Below are 14,917 nucleotides of genomic sequence, written 5' to 3'. Positions count from 1 at the left end.
AACTGAACCACAGCACTGGTATGTAATCAGCTACCAGTTGATATTTCAGAAGCTGTTGATTCAGATGTGGCAGAGCACATTGTTCTGTTGGGCCTTCAGACCTGCTTGCTAGGGTTGATGGCTCTCGGGTGCTCATCAATTTCAGCCACTATCAGTAGCCTGAAAAGTGGGTCATCCTTCTTGACAATCCCCCACCATGAGCAGTTGTTACAATTTATATTTTTCAGAGCATTATGGTGGTATACAAATATGAAGACATATCTACAGAAGTAAAAAAAAAAAAGACAATTACTCAATCTTTGTGGCTTTGAGGTCCTCCTCCAGGGTGAAACCGCAATGCTGACATTTCCATCGGGAAACAAGAGGAGCAAAATAAATGAAAACGGGATTGAACAACCAAGTAATGAAATGATCACTAGGTTTCGATACGAATAGTCCAACATGCTTTCTAAAATTCATTTGCACAAAGGCCCTGTGGAAAAATTGCTTTGTTCCTTGTTCTATGAGGCATGAGTTGCTGCAGGAAGGAAAAAAAAAAGGAACATGCCACAATGTGGGTGCAGGCAAGCAGGATGCATTTCAAAATTAATTAACCACTCAAGAATTAAATATATGTTTCCTCCTTGTTGCAAGTGAATGCCATTTAACAAAGTTGACACAGATTCCGATAAGGTAGTAACCTAGTATTTTAAACAAAGTTTATAGGGGCTGCAAGACAAGACCTCAAAGAATGGAAGAGATACTGAATAAGGAACCTCAAAGGTAAGAATCAATAGTCTCCTTTAAAAGGAAAAATAGTAATAAAAAGAAGACAAAAAACTTACATAAAACAACACTAAAGATATAAACAAAATTGTGCGAGATCCATCCAGCAACACACCTTCTCTCTCCCCCCCCCCCCCCCCCCCCCATGTGACTCTTTGTAATGAAGCCATGTAGGGAAATAAATGGATCAATCTTGATCATACAACAAAAAGTGATATGTATTTATCTTGCAGTACGTAGATTGCTTCTAATGTAGAAATCCACAAATAATATAGAGCCACCAGCACATTCTCAAAAAAAAAAAACCTGTCACAACCAGTCTCCAATGCGTAACATGGCAGTTATGAAATGGGTGGCTGTGTACAACTCATTAGTGGTAGGATCTGCCAAAAACCTCCCACAAATAGTGCATGTGATATATACCTTGTGTGCTAGCAGCTTGAATCCATCCACACTGAAGATAAAAGAAAAAAAGAATATTTAATTATTTACATATTTAAAATGACAAAGTTCTTCCAAAAAGGATAGGAACACACACACATTGATGATCTGAAAACACTTAATACGCCTAGATAACTCACTAAATAACTGAATATTCAGACAACAATATACTAGAAACACTAAAGAATTTAATATTCAGACAACAATATACTTAAAACACACAATTATTACTGACCACACTCACTCATATAACTAAACACACACCATTCTTACTCAGACCTAGTACATTACCTAGTTGAGGTAAATGATACTTCCATTGTAATAAATAGGGGTCATTCATAGCCATAAACTTCATCCACTATGAAATGGTCTGCTCGCCATACAAGAACACTCGAAAATCCAATTGAGCAACATGTCTAGATCCCAGAAATGAGGCGTAGAGCACACCATCAAAATTAGAAGCAATGCGGAAGCCTGTTGCAGATTGAATTATATCGAAGTTGCAAAAGGCAGCCATGGCCTTGAGGAGCACTGTGACAACCACCTTGGACAACAACAGCTGCGGCTTTCTGTTGGACAACACCATCCCCTGGACCATGAACAACAGGTGTTTGCTGCTGTGCACTAGCACCAAATCCACGATGAGCAGTTGAGCACCACCATCCATTTTCGGGAAGAAAATAAACACAAAAAGAACAGGAAGTTCGCTAAGTCAAAGAGGAGCAGCAGTGGTTGTTGTTTCAGGCAATGAAGAAAATTACATCTAGAGAACAACAATCAGATTATACTGCAGTTAATCCCCAAACCCTGCAGTCTCCAAAAATCACTCCACGAAATGCAGCAACTGCATGCAAGGAAGGCAAATCGATCTCACAAGTACAGTAACTGAGCAGATCACTCCAATACCAACATAACTACAAGGAAATTCATCGAGACAACCGCCACACTAAGGTAGTATTTGGTTGCTCGCATGGAAGATGATCCTGTATGGGATGGTTCAGTTGGATAGGTTGATCCTGGATGGATTGATACATGTGAGGATGGTTCCATCCTGTACCGAGTCGTTCGGTCGATTTTGGCGCACAGCTCGGTACGACATCTTCTCGGTATATTCCAAGAATCTGAACCATCTCATCCTGGACGAAACGGTGCGATTCAACGAACCAAACACTAGGACGTGCTCAGATCCCGCACCAATTCATACATGTATTGGTTCATATAAGGAACCAAACACTACCTAACACATGAATGCAAAGCCGGACATCACTGCAGTAATCCAACGAGAAAAATCAACCAACGAAACAACAACAACAAAAAAAAAATTGGAGCACACACGCATGCGTGGGAGTGAGTTCGCTACACCAACAACGAGAGATTGACGGAGCCGCTCTCGCTGCCCTGACCTTCGCCGGCGCCGGGCGCGCCCCATAGCCTCCACGCCATCTCTCTCCCCCGCCGGCCGCCGGTCGACAGCATGTGCTGGGAGCACGGTGGCGCAACCCCTATCAGGGCGACAACAACTGAACGTGCCAAGAAATAACAAAACACGTGCCCAGGAAACAATATCAAATTACTGTGAAAAAAAATGTAGCACGAATCTTGGAATGATCTCAACCGCACAAAACCGAGTGATAAAGAGACAGAAAAACACCCGGGTGATGTATAGAAATTTGGTTTGGATTGGAGCCAGCAAGTATATGCATGTTATTAGGCCAGGTTTTTATCAAACATTCCAAGTGTGCATGTTACTGGGCCAGGTAGGCCATAGTTCTCGCTCGGTCCGATCCGCTGCTGGGCTTGTGACGGCCTCAAATTCAGCCCAAACACGCGCAGCCTAGAAAATGAACCCAAACCCAGACTGCCAGGCCCATGCGATGATCACTTATCGATTCTTGCCATGCATGGCAGTGATGTTTACATGGGCCAGGCCGAGGATTCCGAGAGATCGATCGCACACCAGAGGCCACCACGCACGGAAGATTCAAACGATAGTAGCCGTTGCCTGTTGGGCTTCCTACCGATTTTTTTATATTTTTTCTTTTACAATTTTGCAGAAATAAATAGCCGATCTAAAAATTTGTAGAAATAGCGGTAAATTTCCCTTCCAGACAATACACTTTCAAAAATTATAACTAATTCATATGAACTCGGATGAAGATAAATTTTATATAAAAATTGTAAATCTTGACGAGATCTACAATTTTGTAGTTCAAACTCTTTCATTTAATATCATCTTGATGATCAAATAATCGACACAAGTTTTGAATCTCGGTGCTAATTTAACCATGTACATGTACAATTAAATGGTTCCAGGAATTCATGAACCAGCTTGGGTATCAAAACGCCAACTAAACAATTTGATTAGAGGCCTGTAGGACATGTGTATCCTCACTGTTCTGTCCGAGATTTTTTTTAGAAAAAAACGCTTATTTTAATCAAAACATGTAGACCTGCAGCATATTTTTTAAGACCAAATTTTGAATCTAAGACTCCACTGGTTAATTAACGATAGGCTGATTTCGTTTTTTTCCCCCGATAAAATGGAATGCAAAGCCCGGAGCGGCGGAGGGATTACGCCCGCGATGACCTGCTTGAGGCAGGATTACGCGCCAACTAATGGCGTCCCGCGGCCCGCGTCACGAGAGGAGAGAGAGAGAGAGAGAGAGCAATGAGATGAACGGTACACCTCGGTGCGAGGGCTCCCAACGGCAACCCAAAGCCGGCGTCAGCGATCCTCGATTTGAATCGACGGCGGTCGGCGGCTCCGTCCGGCTCCCAAGTTTCAAGCTGGCCCGGTGTCCCCCGCCGCTAGCCGGCCTCCATTCCTCGCCGCCGGCCGCGATTCCCACCTCCAGCGCGGCGGCGCTTCACCGAGGTACGGGTGGACAAGTTCGATTCCGTTTGTCGCCTTCTTACTCCCCGTCCACTCGCGCCCCCCGCCTCCCGCTCCCTGTCCCTCGTCACCGGCGTCCACGCCATCGCCCCTTCCCGCGCCGGTGCCGTCGCCGCCGCCGCACCGCGCCCCCCACCCGAACCCTAAACCCTAACCTCCTCCACCCGCCGCCGCCTGAACACCGCGCCGCTCGCTCGCTTGATAGAGTTGCTGAGGATTTTCCCGTGTCGCGCAGGATGGTGATGAGGGGGCTCGGCGTCGGCGTCGCCCCCCGCCGCGCTCCGGCGGCGGGTCCTTCATCCGGTGGAGACGAGAACGAGCCACCTGGCGTGTCGAGCGCCGCTGCCTCCCGGCCTCCTCTCCGCGCCATCCAGCCGCGGCCGGCGCCGGCCGCGAGCAGCCGGAAGCTGCAGTGGCCGGCGCTGACGCCCAGCAGGGGTCCTGGGGCTCGGGCGGCGGCGGGCAAGGCACCGGCGCGGCGGAGCGCCTCCCATGCGCCGGCGAGGAGCTTGAGGAAGCCGGCGCCGAGGTTGGGGCTCGCGACGACGGGGGCGGCGAGTTCTGGGGAGGCGCCGCCGCCGTTCAAGGTCCGAGAGGCCATCTCTTTCTGGGAGGAGAACCGCCACAATGTGCAGGTGATTTGCATCTACTGCTGTTACCCCTGTCCTATTTTTTTTAAATTATTGTTGAGGCTTTTCAATACAATTTTTCAACTCATATATAACCTTACTACTTTGAAAGACTACATAGATTAAACATACAGCAGAGATACAAAAGACAGGAAAACTCATAGGATTTGGTGTTACTGCAAGTTTGAGGGTCAAACATTCAGTCTTCTTCCCAATGGAGGAGTCTCCCTCATTCTCTATATTCATCAACTTGTTATTCTCCTCTCCATCATCATCCCTGCAATTTGCCCTTCCATGTTGCATCTCAGTTATATTTATGCACCTGGAGATGCCACATTGTATTGAGCACATCAACCCACTAACTTCTCGTGTGATATGTTATGAATTTATGTATGCTCTTATGTTATACACCAACTGATCATCCATTGTGGTGATAATGAAAAGGAGGAAAACAAAATCTTAAATATTAGGCTATCTGATTTTATGGACAGGATGCTTTGTCTATGTCGCAACAACATGACTCGGATGCCCTTGCAAAGATAGACAGCTGTTCTGATGAAGGTTCTGTGAGGAACACAGAGGAGATATTAAGCCTGCAGCTGGAGTTGGACATGCTTAAAACAATTCTCATGGAAGAGGTAAAAGCCCGTGCAGAAGCTGAGGACAGGGCAGCTGCTTTAGGTGATGAGCTGAAAGCAGCAAATTTTCATGTCCTTGAAGCTTGCAGGCAGAAGGAAGCCACAGAAAAGGATATGGAAACTGTTGAATCGAATTTGATTGATGTGATAAAAGAATTGAATGAGCTGCAGAAAAATAATTTCCAAAGCCCAGTGTTTCCCAAGAAGATGGATATGGAAACCTCCAGGTTAAACAGTGCGCTTGACACCCATTGTCGCAATGAATATGTACCCTATGAAGATCCCAAAATGCAAACTTTGAAGTGCTTAGATATTGAAGATTCACCTTTGGGTACAAAGCTGAAAAGAATACAGGCTTCACTTGAGAAAGCACGCAACTTCAATACAAGATACCAACAGGATCAGGCATCTCGCGGTTGTGCTGAGCAAGAAAATGATGAAGTATGTAGGGAAGTGATATTATCCTTAACAGAACAACTTTTTTCAGTCCAACTGCAGCTAAATGCCAGTAAGAAAAATGAGCTGCTGGCCAGACAAAACCTTGATGAAATTCGCAGAATAGAGTTTTTGTTGGATGAATCCATTGAAGCACTTGTGCAGACGGAGGTTCTTGAACAAAACTATGTTTCTTTGCTAAGGGGGATGGAAGAAGAGATCTGTCAGCTAAAGTCACAGCTAAACCAGTCAGACAGATGCTACGAAGTTAGACTGAAAGAACTGGAGATAAAAATGCAAGAATTGAAGGTTGAGGCTTCAGCATCACTTGCTTCATGGAATAAAGAAAGAGAGGTAACTGTTTGAAATGCAATTAGGCTTGCTTCATTGGAGTTTTGGTCTTTCAAAGAGTTTTGTTTTCTCTGAACAACAAATTATCTCCTTTTTTTATCAGTTTGTTTTTCGAAAAATTAACTTGTCTCTGTCCAGTGAGGAAGGGTTTTCTATACTTATGTTCCGCTTGTAGGAATGTGGTTTTAATGTGCAAAATGTGACAGCTAATATGACAGTGGCTTATGATGTTTTGTAGAATTTGTAGTAAAATGATGCCCTCTTTGGCTCATCTGTTTTTTCTTCCCCATGCTTGCATTGATTTAAACCATATTCATTGTGTCCCCTTGCTTTCATACAAAGTTGTCAAAGAACTCAATGGTACCTATGGCATATGTTAGCATTCTTTGGTCACTTTACTTGAACTTTCCATCCGAAAGCAAAAGTGAACCTACTTATACTGTTTGTATTCTTTTTTCTGTATAATCCTTTCTTTCCTTTTCTTTTTGCAGATAGCGGAGCAGAGGAAGGCATATGTTGAACAGAAGAATGAAGAAATCAAGATCTTGGAGTTGTCAAATGAGGATCTTAAGGTTGATGTATGTGAATATGAAAAAAAGGTGAGCCTGCCACATCTTCTGCTTTGTTAGTTTTAATTAGTCATTTTTCTCTCTTTCTCAAAAATGCCTTTTTTTTTTTTGCTATTTCTCCCAAGGTGAACATGAAGGAAGAAGCAGAACATCAAAGGAGGCAGCAAGGAAAAATAGAAGTAGAGCTGCAGAATGTCAGACAACAATTGCGAGCTGTGACATCCTCTGGGAAAGCAGGGAGCTTCCTGGAAGATGGAATAGTTGATTTAGCCGACACAACCAGGTTTGCATGGTTGTGAACTTTGTTACCAATCATCTATGTAAGTAGATGAAAGGCAACAGCGTAACACTCACCTTGAATCTCTTTCAGGTTCCAGAGTGATATGAATAGTGAGCTATCGGGTGCTCAGGAGGGTAGAATATTTCAGAGAGAGGTCTCTGTTGAGCCAGCTCCTCAAGTGGAGCACCCAAATGAGCCTTTTTCAAATGAGTACATGCAGGAGGTTGACCAGTCAGATGTAGAGATGGAAAAGGCACAATCATCAGATATGGATTACTGGTCAGAGAACTCAAAGTTTGAGCACCCCAGTGCATGTGAGGAGCTGGAGCAGATCAGTGCAAGTAAGCAGCCTGAGTTATTTGGCAGTGGTGCATGTAGTGATCAGTCCCTGCCAGCTGTGGAGTCAGTGATTGAAGTTCTGAAGGTGAATGAGTTGCCTCCAGTTGCCCCAGTGCGGCCCAACGATCCAGTGAACTACATGAGGGCCCCTTCTGATGAGCTGAAGAGGCTCAGAAGCAGGAATCACTATGAGGGGCATAGAACAGCAACAGACAGGAGATTCTGGTCCATTGAGCAGCAGGACTTATACACCTCCATATACAGTAGGGCGAAATTGTTTGATATGAAGTGGATAGACTGGGAACACATTGATAGCATTGATCAGTTTGCTTGTGTCAGGGAGCAATGTGCCCATCTGGGGCTTGAGCAGATCATAAGTTATCATTGTGATTGGAACAGTGAGCTGATTAAGCAATTTTACTCCACAGTTCACATCAGCGCCGACAAGAGCTCCATGACTTGGATGGCAGATGGCAGGAGGATCACTACCAACAAGAGAGCATGGGAGGAGAGGTTTGGCATTCCTGGTGGTGTGCAGACTGAGATTCACTCGCAGTTTTTGCTTGATGATGATGACAAGAGGGTCCTGTACACTGATGCAGAATGGACGCTTGGCCAAATCAGCGGCCTCTCTCCTTTGCCTAGCATAGCCAATAAGATTATTAGGACGACCATCTATCCCAAGACTGGAAATACACTTCACGCACATAACTGGAACCTCCTACATCATATTGTGGAGCAGCATCCATTTGACATCATTGCTTTGATCTTTGGTGAGATAGAATTGCTTATTTCGGATCGCAATCGCACTAAGGACCTGCTGTTATATGCACCATACATCATGGGGATGATTATGGGAGCTTTTGAATATGATGGACCTAGAGAATCCAGGCACCATTCCTACAAGCCTAGGCATTCCTACAAGCTGAAACGGACAAGAAGAGTTAGTCGTCCACCAGCATCTTCAGTAGCTGCACCTTCTGAGCAACCTCCTTCAACATTTCAGCCAGAGGTTGAGGCCCATGTTGATGCAGACCACCACCGCCAGTTCAAGGCAGCCGGACATCGGCCCCAGGGAGAGGGAGAGGCAGTCAAGGAGCAAACCGTGCTAGCTCAGGCTATCACACGCACGGATCTCCTTCAGGTTGTTGATGATAGACTCAGGCCCATAAGAGATTCATTAACAAGCATGGAGGGCAGGATTGGCAGAATTAAGGGTGGACACGCTCTCCCGGTGCAGCATACTACTCCAGCTCAGATCCCAGCTCCACACTCCTTTCTGGCGCCATCCCTTCAGGCTACTACTCCGGCTCCAGCAGTTTCGTCTTCCAAGCTGTCCAGCAGGATGCACACTCACAATTCCAGTGTCTCAGCTCAACCAGCTCATATGAGCCCATGTCCTTTTAGTCAGCCAGTTCTTGTGAGGCCAAGTCCTTTTAGTCGCTTTCCTTGGTATCAAGGGAAGAAGTGATGGGTACGTACACGATGGCTATCTTGCACTCATAATCTCAGTTATTTTGTGTGTGTATATATATATCTTGGACTTCCCTGTACATTCTTGTATAAGGAAAGACCTTGCTTATCCTATGTCATGTGCTGAGGTTGAGACTTGAGAAATTAGCACTATGATGACAAGCACCTGTGCTGATTTTCTGTCCAATGTGCACCCAGGGTTGATGATGTTTTAGGCTTCGCCCTTGAATCTTTTGTTCTCCACTGTTGAATCAGATGTATGAAGTTGGTTTAATCTCATTTCTGTGGATTTTGTTTGACAAAATAGGCATGGAGCAGAAGGCAATCGGAGATTGGGCGGCATGGCAGCAGAGATCTTGCTCCCTGGATGAAGGCCTGCCCAGACTACTGCTGCTGATGCCATGAGCCCGATCTATCGGCTAGCTTATAATTGCATAATGCAACCGATTCAACCAGACAAAAGGAGGCAAGTAAACATGGACAAGCTGAATATTACAGATTAAACTGAGGCAACAAACTTCTGGTGGGATGTTAATTGCATTGATTCCGTCTGAAAGGATTTATCTATTTCGTACCCACCATTAGGTAGGAACAACCAAGCAGAGTACATCAGCAGGAATGTATGATGTGCCGGCGCAAAGTCCACGGATGAATATTATTTCTACAAAAATACACACTTAAAGGTTCCATGATTTCATCAAGTGAGAAAACAATATGCCACCAACCATTGAAAAAACCACCAAACAGATCAAAAACAGCTAGGATTTAAGGATAAGGCGTAACAAACTATAGAATTCCATCATATGCCTCTGGTTGGTTGCGAGGGTTGACCAGCATATATTGGTTGTGAGGGTTGACCAGCATATATCTATATACACACATCAGGACATGGAAATCCTCCACAAATGGAGCAATCCAAGCTTCTCCATTAACCATCGGGATTCAAGATGGCAACGAGTGATTTGTGCTTGAATGTCCCTGATGCAACGTTTTGGTTGAGCCTCCAGTCCTAGCCAAACCCCAGGTATGCTGCGTCACTTGTTTCTGTTTCTTTTCTTAAGCTCTGATGCTCTCCTATAACCACCGCTATAAACTCTCCATTTACTCTTGCTTTGCTTTGTCATCTTTGCAAAGGTAAATATTTACTAAATTAGGGTATGATCTCTTTCTTCTTAATACAAAGATGTGCAGCTCTCCTGCTTGTTCAAGAAAATTATAGGGTTTTCTTTACACAATGGAAACGAAATTATCTGACTTCAGCCTCCATGGGAGCGAGGCATCAGTCCAACTTATCACAAACTGCAGCTCTAGGCTACAATGATCACACATCCTTGGTGAAATAAAACGTAACCAGACCTTTATTACCATCTCCTTGTGCTCATTACTCCACTGAAGTAATGCCCAAAATCTGAACCAATATGACTCCTCGCAATTCTATAATAAGCACATAAGAAACCTGTGATGGTGTCCTCCTGAACTGATGCTGTTTGAATCATCAGCATGAACTAGGCGGCTTTGAATCTAGAGAAAATAGACACAGAAATTTGCCTCAACGAGGACTTGAACTTGAGTGCTCTTACTTTAATTTGCCTCAACATTAACTCAGATGACACAAACTCCAGTTATGACAAAAATGATCAGCTTGCATGAAAAAATTCAAAAATAAACATCATTGTTCACAGATGCTTTCCTCAAAGAGAATCCTCTTAGTCAGTTTATACTACATAAGAATGATCTTTTTAACCAGTATGTAGCGCCTTCACAATTTCGCACCATGCATATTACGGCTCTCCTTTTGGCTCATATACGGGACCTTCATTAAAAAGTTGAAAATTTTCGTGTAGATTTCCGGACCAACTGGCCTAAACAACTATACTATATATTATGCAATAATAAGCTTCATATTTGAATTCATGGCCACTAGAAGAGATACAAAGCAACAGAAGGTTGTGCTCTCTACCAATGGGGGTATGTTTCGTGGAAATTGATGCCAGGTTTCAATGTTAATTAGCTTTGTGCTACTAATATTAGTTTTTATTTCAACACTGAAATAATTCGTTGCATCTTTCTATTGGCATATTCCCGGTATATTACAAAAATGCTAACCATTGTTCATTCAACTTCCCTCTGATTAAGCAAGTTTGGTTCTACCCATGTTATCTTCCTCCATAGCCCAATCAAGGTGACTTACATGGGCAGCAATATTCTTCAGTTATATATTCAAACTACTCATATATATGGAAAGCATTCTTGAAGCTCAAATGTGGCATTCAAGCTAACTCAAATTACTATCTAGTCCTGGAATCCTAGGATTCAACTCTATAGGGTTGTTTGGACTTGAGACCTAGCTTCTTTGGATCCCTGCATTAGTAGTGAAGCCCAAAATTTTCTTCTCAAGCTGACTCATTCTTTCATACCAACATGTTGGTTATGGTTTATTTCCTAACAGGTTATAATGTAAATCTTCTTGATTGTAATTGGTAATCAATCTCCTAATTCTATTAGAAAAAGACATGTTTGATGCCTTCCCAGTGTTTTGTTCCAGTTGTCTAACTTCTTGGCAATTGAGGACTATTTTGCGAATTTTGAAATATCTGCAAGTTATGTGCATATTTCCTTAACATCAGAATAAATCGTGGGACGATTATTTAAGATGTTTCATGGGTGCAAGTACTATATCAACGTGTTTTTCTTTGAAGTACTAATCTGTAATTTGACACTAACCATTTTCTTGATTATGTACCTTCAGGTGAGAACAGTTAACATCTCTTCGGGCTCACAGGTTATCAGATTTTTCTATACTCGGTATTTTTACTACTGGTATATATAACATGGATCTGCCAGAAAATAAGTTACGAGGATACATCCAGGATAATGGCAAACCAATGTGGACAGCACATAACAATCACAATATGAGGTACTTCAAAGAAGACGAGATAAAAATAATCACTAATAACTACAACACTCTCCTTGGGAAAGGAGCATTTGGAGAAGTTTATAAAGGGGTTCTTGATGATAGCAGTCCAGTTGCTGTAAAGAGGTATATCCATAATGTAAAAGAGAACTTTGCTAAAGAAGTGATTGTCCATTGCGAAATAAATCACCGGAATGTAGTTAGGCTCATTGGTTGCTGCATAGGTGAAAAGGAACTAATGATGGTGACTGAATATATCTCCAGAGGAAACCTCAGCGATATTCTTCACTGCAGTGAAACTTCCATCTCTTTGGAAACAAGATTGGGCATTGCTATAGGGTGTGCAGAAGCATTAAGCTACATGCATTCACAAATGTATGGCCAAGTCATCCATGGAGACATTAAGCCTGCCAACATACTTCTCGATGAAAATCTTAACGCAAAAATATCAGACTTTGGGATATCAAAGTTACTTTCAACCGATAATACCTTATACACTACTCATGTAATAGGGAGTATAGGGTATATGGATCCTTTGTTTGCTCGAAGCGGACGTCTCACCTCGAAGAGTGATGTTTATAGTTTTGGAGTTGTTCTCTTGGAACTCATTACTAGAAGAAAGGCTGTCGATGAAGGTAAAATTAGCCTCACTGAAAACTTTACTCAAGCTCTAGCAAAAAGAAAGAAGATACGCGACTTTTATGATGTGAAAGTTTCACATGACAACAATTTGAGGATTCTTGATGGGATTGCGAAAGTAGCAGCAAAATGCTTAGCAATGGACATAGAGAAACGTCCAGAAATGAAAGATGTTGCAGAACACCTTCGGAAGCTTAGAAAGGCTCAGTATGAGTCACGAGAAAACATAGCTTTGTTTGGCTGGGTATGGAGAAGCAAACAAGCACCGCAAAATATGGTTCCTACAGACAAAATGGATCAAGTTCTCATTGAAGAGGTACAAGCACAGAAAGCTGGTGAAGTAGATATAAATGTGCACAATATCACAGCAATGAGAGAAGGGAGCCCAAGGTATCACAGCTTTAGTTCATTGCAAGAGCAAGAATTGGAAGAGCTGTTGAGATCATCTGCCGAGGTTCTTGGGAAAGGTAAATATGCAAGCACATACAAGGCCGAGTTGGATAACTCCACGTTGGTTGTAAAGAGACTGAAGATTGAGGGTGTGCCAGAGGCAGTGTTCAAGAAACGGATAGCAGCAATAGGAGCAATTGAGCATGAGCTTATAGTCCCACTACGTCGATACTATTTAAACAAGGACGAGAAGGACGCACTGCTGGTGTATGATTATTTTCCCATGGGTAGCCTATCTTCAAATCTTCATGGTAACATATTGATCATGAGTTGGATCTACACTAACGGACTTTGATTTTAACAATTATGCAGTAATTCATGTCAAGATCCAAAATACAAATCACCAAGAAATTTTGCATCTATTTGCTGTTAATTTAATGAACTATACATCCCACCTCCATATGTGTTTGGCATGTGTTCACAATTGAACCCTGAATTTTAGCTATGTGTTTGACATGGAAATTGGTATTCTCATCGCTTCTTGCATACAAGTATATATGGTCTACATGGTGACACATATCATGCATGTATACCTGAAGTTAATATTTTATTTATTAACAATGTCAGAAATAGGAAATTTAGAATTATATATTGGTGTACTTTGGAATAGATTTTTATAATGACAGATGCGGGTAACTTAGATAGATTCAGGGGTTTACTTTAGATTATTAATAATGTATACTTCAGATAAATTCTTAATAATGACAAATGTTGATAATTTAGATGCAAATTTAGGGGGTTACTTTAGATTTATTTTTATAATGGTATAGGTGGATAATTTAGATGAAGATTATGGAGTTAATTTAGGTTATGTTTATAATGACATAGGTGGATAATTTTGATTTTTTTTGAAAGATTTTTTAGGATTTAACTTCCTTTTCTAGTGTGTCTTGTGAGGATTAATACGGAGGCTCCAATTAGTAATAATAATACATATTTTGTTTGAGTGAAAGGCTCTGTTGCAAAAATATTTTGTATGTGGTTTATGTTATGCCACGATTGTGCAGTTGAAAATCATGCTGTATTCACGCAGAAATATTTTTTTTTCCAGGAATAACTTGGGAGACTCGGTCAGCCATTGCACTATCTGCAGCTCGTGCTGTTGCATACATCCACTCAACCAATGCTACAGCATCCCACGGCAACATCAACTCCTCGAACATTCTTCTTACAGGGAGCTATGAGGCACGTGTCTCAGAACACGGCCTCAAGACTCTTGTCAGTTCCCCAACATCAATTACCAACAACGACATTGCACAAAAGGATGATGTGTACAGCTTCGGTATCATACTTCTTGAGATGCTCACAGGCAAGTTGTCAATCAAAAGATTCAATTCCCAGGAGCCAGATTTGCTCGATTGGATTCTATCAGTCCCAGATGAGCACTGGGCAGCGCAAGTATTCGATAAGAAGCTCCTTACAGAGAACAGTTCTGCAGAGATGGTTCATGTTGCCAAACTTGCAATTCATTGCTGTGAGAAGAAACCTACCTTGAGGCCAGTGATGTCAGAAGTTGCTCAACAGATTGAGGAAATACTAGGTTCTAAAGCTGGGGATAGGCAGCTTACCACCGGGCGGAGCTAGGCCCGCGCAGTGAAAGTTTCTGAGTTATAATAGCGCAGAGTTGTAGCAGCTAGGTCATGCCTGTTTAACTCTAGCAAGCCAACGTCAAGTCTTTTTTTTTTAAAAGAACTAAGCAAGAGCACCGCCACGTTACTATGTAAGTCTCCTTGCAATCAGCACAGCAAGCAGCACGCCGCCACACAATCCATTGGAAGTCTCCATTTCGACTCTTGCCCTTCGTTCTTTTCTTCATCAACGCCTAAATTTACAGCTGCTAGTCTGTTGTATATCTTTCCATTTTTTACGGATACGGCTTTCCACTCGCTGACTGCCACTCCCTACGGCCAACACGTACCCGTCGCCAGCCTTCACCCTTCCACCGCTCTGAGCTCGCCGCCCTCTACCCTTCCACCGGACAGCTGAGCCAACTGTGCAATTACTGTAGCAACCGGCCCAAGCAGAGGGAGAGCCACTGGCGGACCCAAGTGTTGGTCAACGTGGGCCATGTGCCGATCTTTCAGTATCCAGTAGCATTCAC

General features: G+C 43.0%; 2 protein-coding genes across 3 annotated transcripts; both read left to right on the top strand.

The window, feature by feature from the left end:
* The first annotated feature begins 3,866 nt into the window (after positions 1-3,866).
* LOC101784970 lies at positions 3,867-9,380 on the top strand. The gene is made up of 7 exons (XM_004964099.3): positions 3,867-4,081; positions 4,335-4,734; positions 5,220-6,155; positions 6,644-6,751; positions 6,847-7,004; positions 7,092-8,814; positions 9,121-9,380. Exons 2-6 carry the CDS (start codon positions 4,336-4,338, stop codon positions 8,809-8,811), a joined length of 3,321 nt encoding a protein of 1,106 aa, XP_004964156.1. The 5' UTR covers positions 3,867-4,081; position 4,335; the 3' UTR covers positions 8,812-8,814; positions 9,121-9,380.
* On the top strand, positions 9,134-14,618 carry LOC101776329 (wall-associated receptor kinase 1). 2 transcript variants are annotated; one of them, XM_004962977.4, is made up of 3 exons: positions 9,134-9,837; positions 11,563-13,067; positions 13,868-14,618. In XM_004962977.4, the coding sequence occupies exons 2-3, from the start codon at positions 11,645-11,647 to the stop codon at positions 14,398-14,400; spliced, it is 1,956 nt and encodes a 651-aa protein (XP_004963034.1). In that variant the 5' UTR covers positions 9,134-9,837; positions 11,563-11,644; the 3' UTR covers positions 14,401-14,618. The 2 variants fall into 2 exon arrangements, with proteins under 2 accessions (XP_004963034.1, XP_004963035.1); XM_004962978.4 differs by having other exon boundaries at positions 9,527-9,837; positions 11,563-13,043.
* The last annotated feature ends 299 nt before the right edge of the window (positions 14,619-14,917 follow it).

The sequence above is a fragment of the Setaria italica genome, chromosome III (genome assembly GCF_000263155.2).
Source record: "Setaria italica strain Yugu1 chromosome III, Setaria_italica_v2.0, whole genome shotgun sequence".
NCBI lineage: Eukaryota > Viridiplantae > Streptophyta > Magnoliopsida > Poales > Poaceae > Setaria > Setaria italica.
Note: the sequence above shows the minus strand (reverse complement) of the source record. Positions and strands in the feature narration are given on the sequence as shown.

Coding starts and splice junctions, on each gene's coding strand:
- LOC101784970 (XM_004964099.3), top strand. CDS start 4,336: ATGGTGATGAGGGGGCTCGGCGTCGGCGTCGCCCCCCGCCGCGCTCCG. Junction 4,735..5,219: donor AGAACCGCCACAATGTGCAG/GTGATTTGCATC, acceptor TTTTATGGACAG/GATGCTTTGTCTATGTCGCA. Junction 6,752..6,846: donor TATGTGAATATGAAAAAAAG/GTGAGCCTGCCA, acceptor ATTTCTCCCAAG/GTGAACATGAAGGAAGAAGC.
- LOC101776329 (XM_004962977.4), top strand. CDS start 11,645: ATGGATCTGCCAGAAAATAAGTTACGAGGATACATCCAGGATAATGGC. Junction 13,068..13,867: donor CCTATCTTCAAATCTTCATG/GTAACATATTGA, acceptor TTTTTTTTCCAG/GAATAACTTGGGAGACTCGG.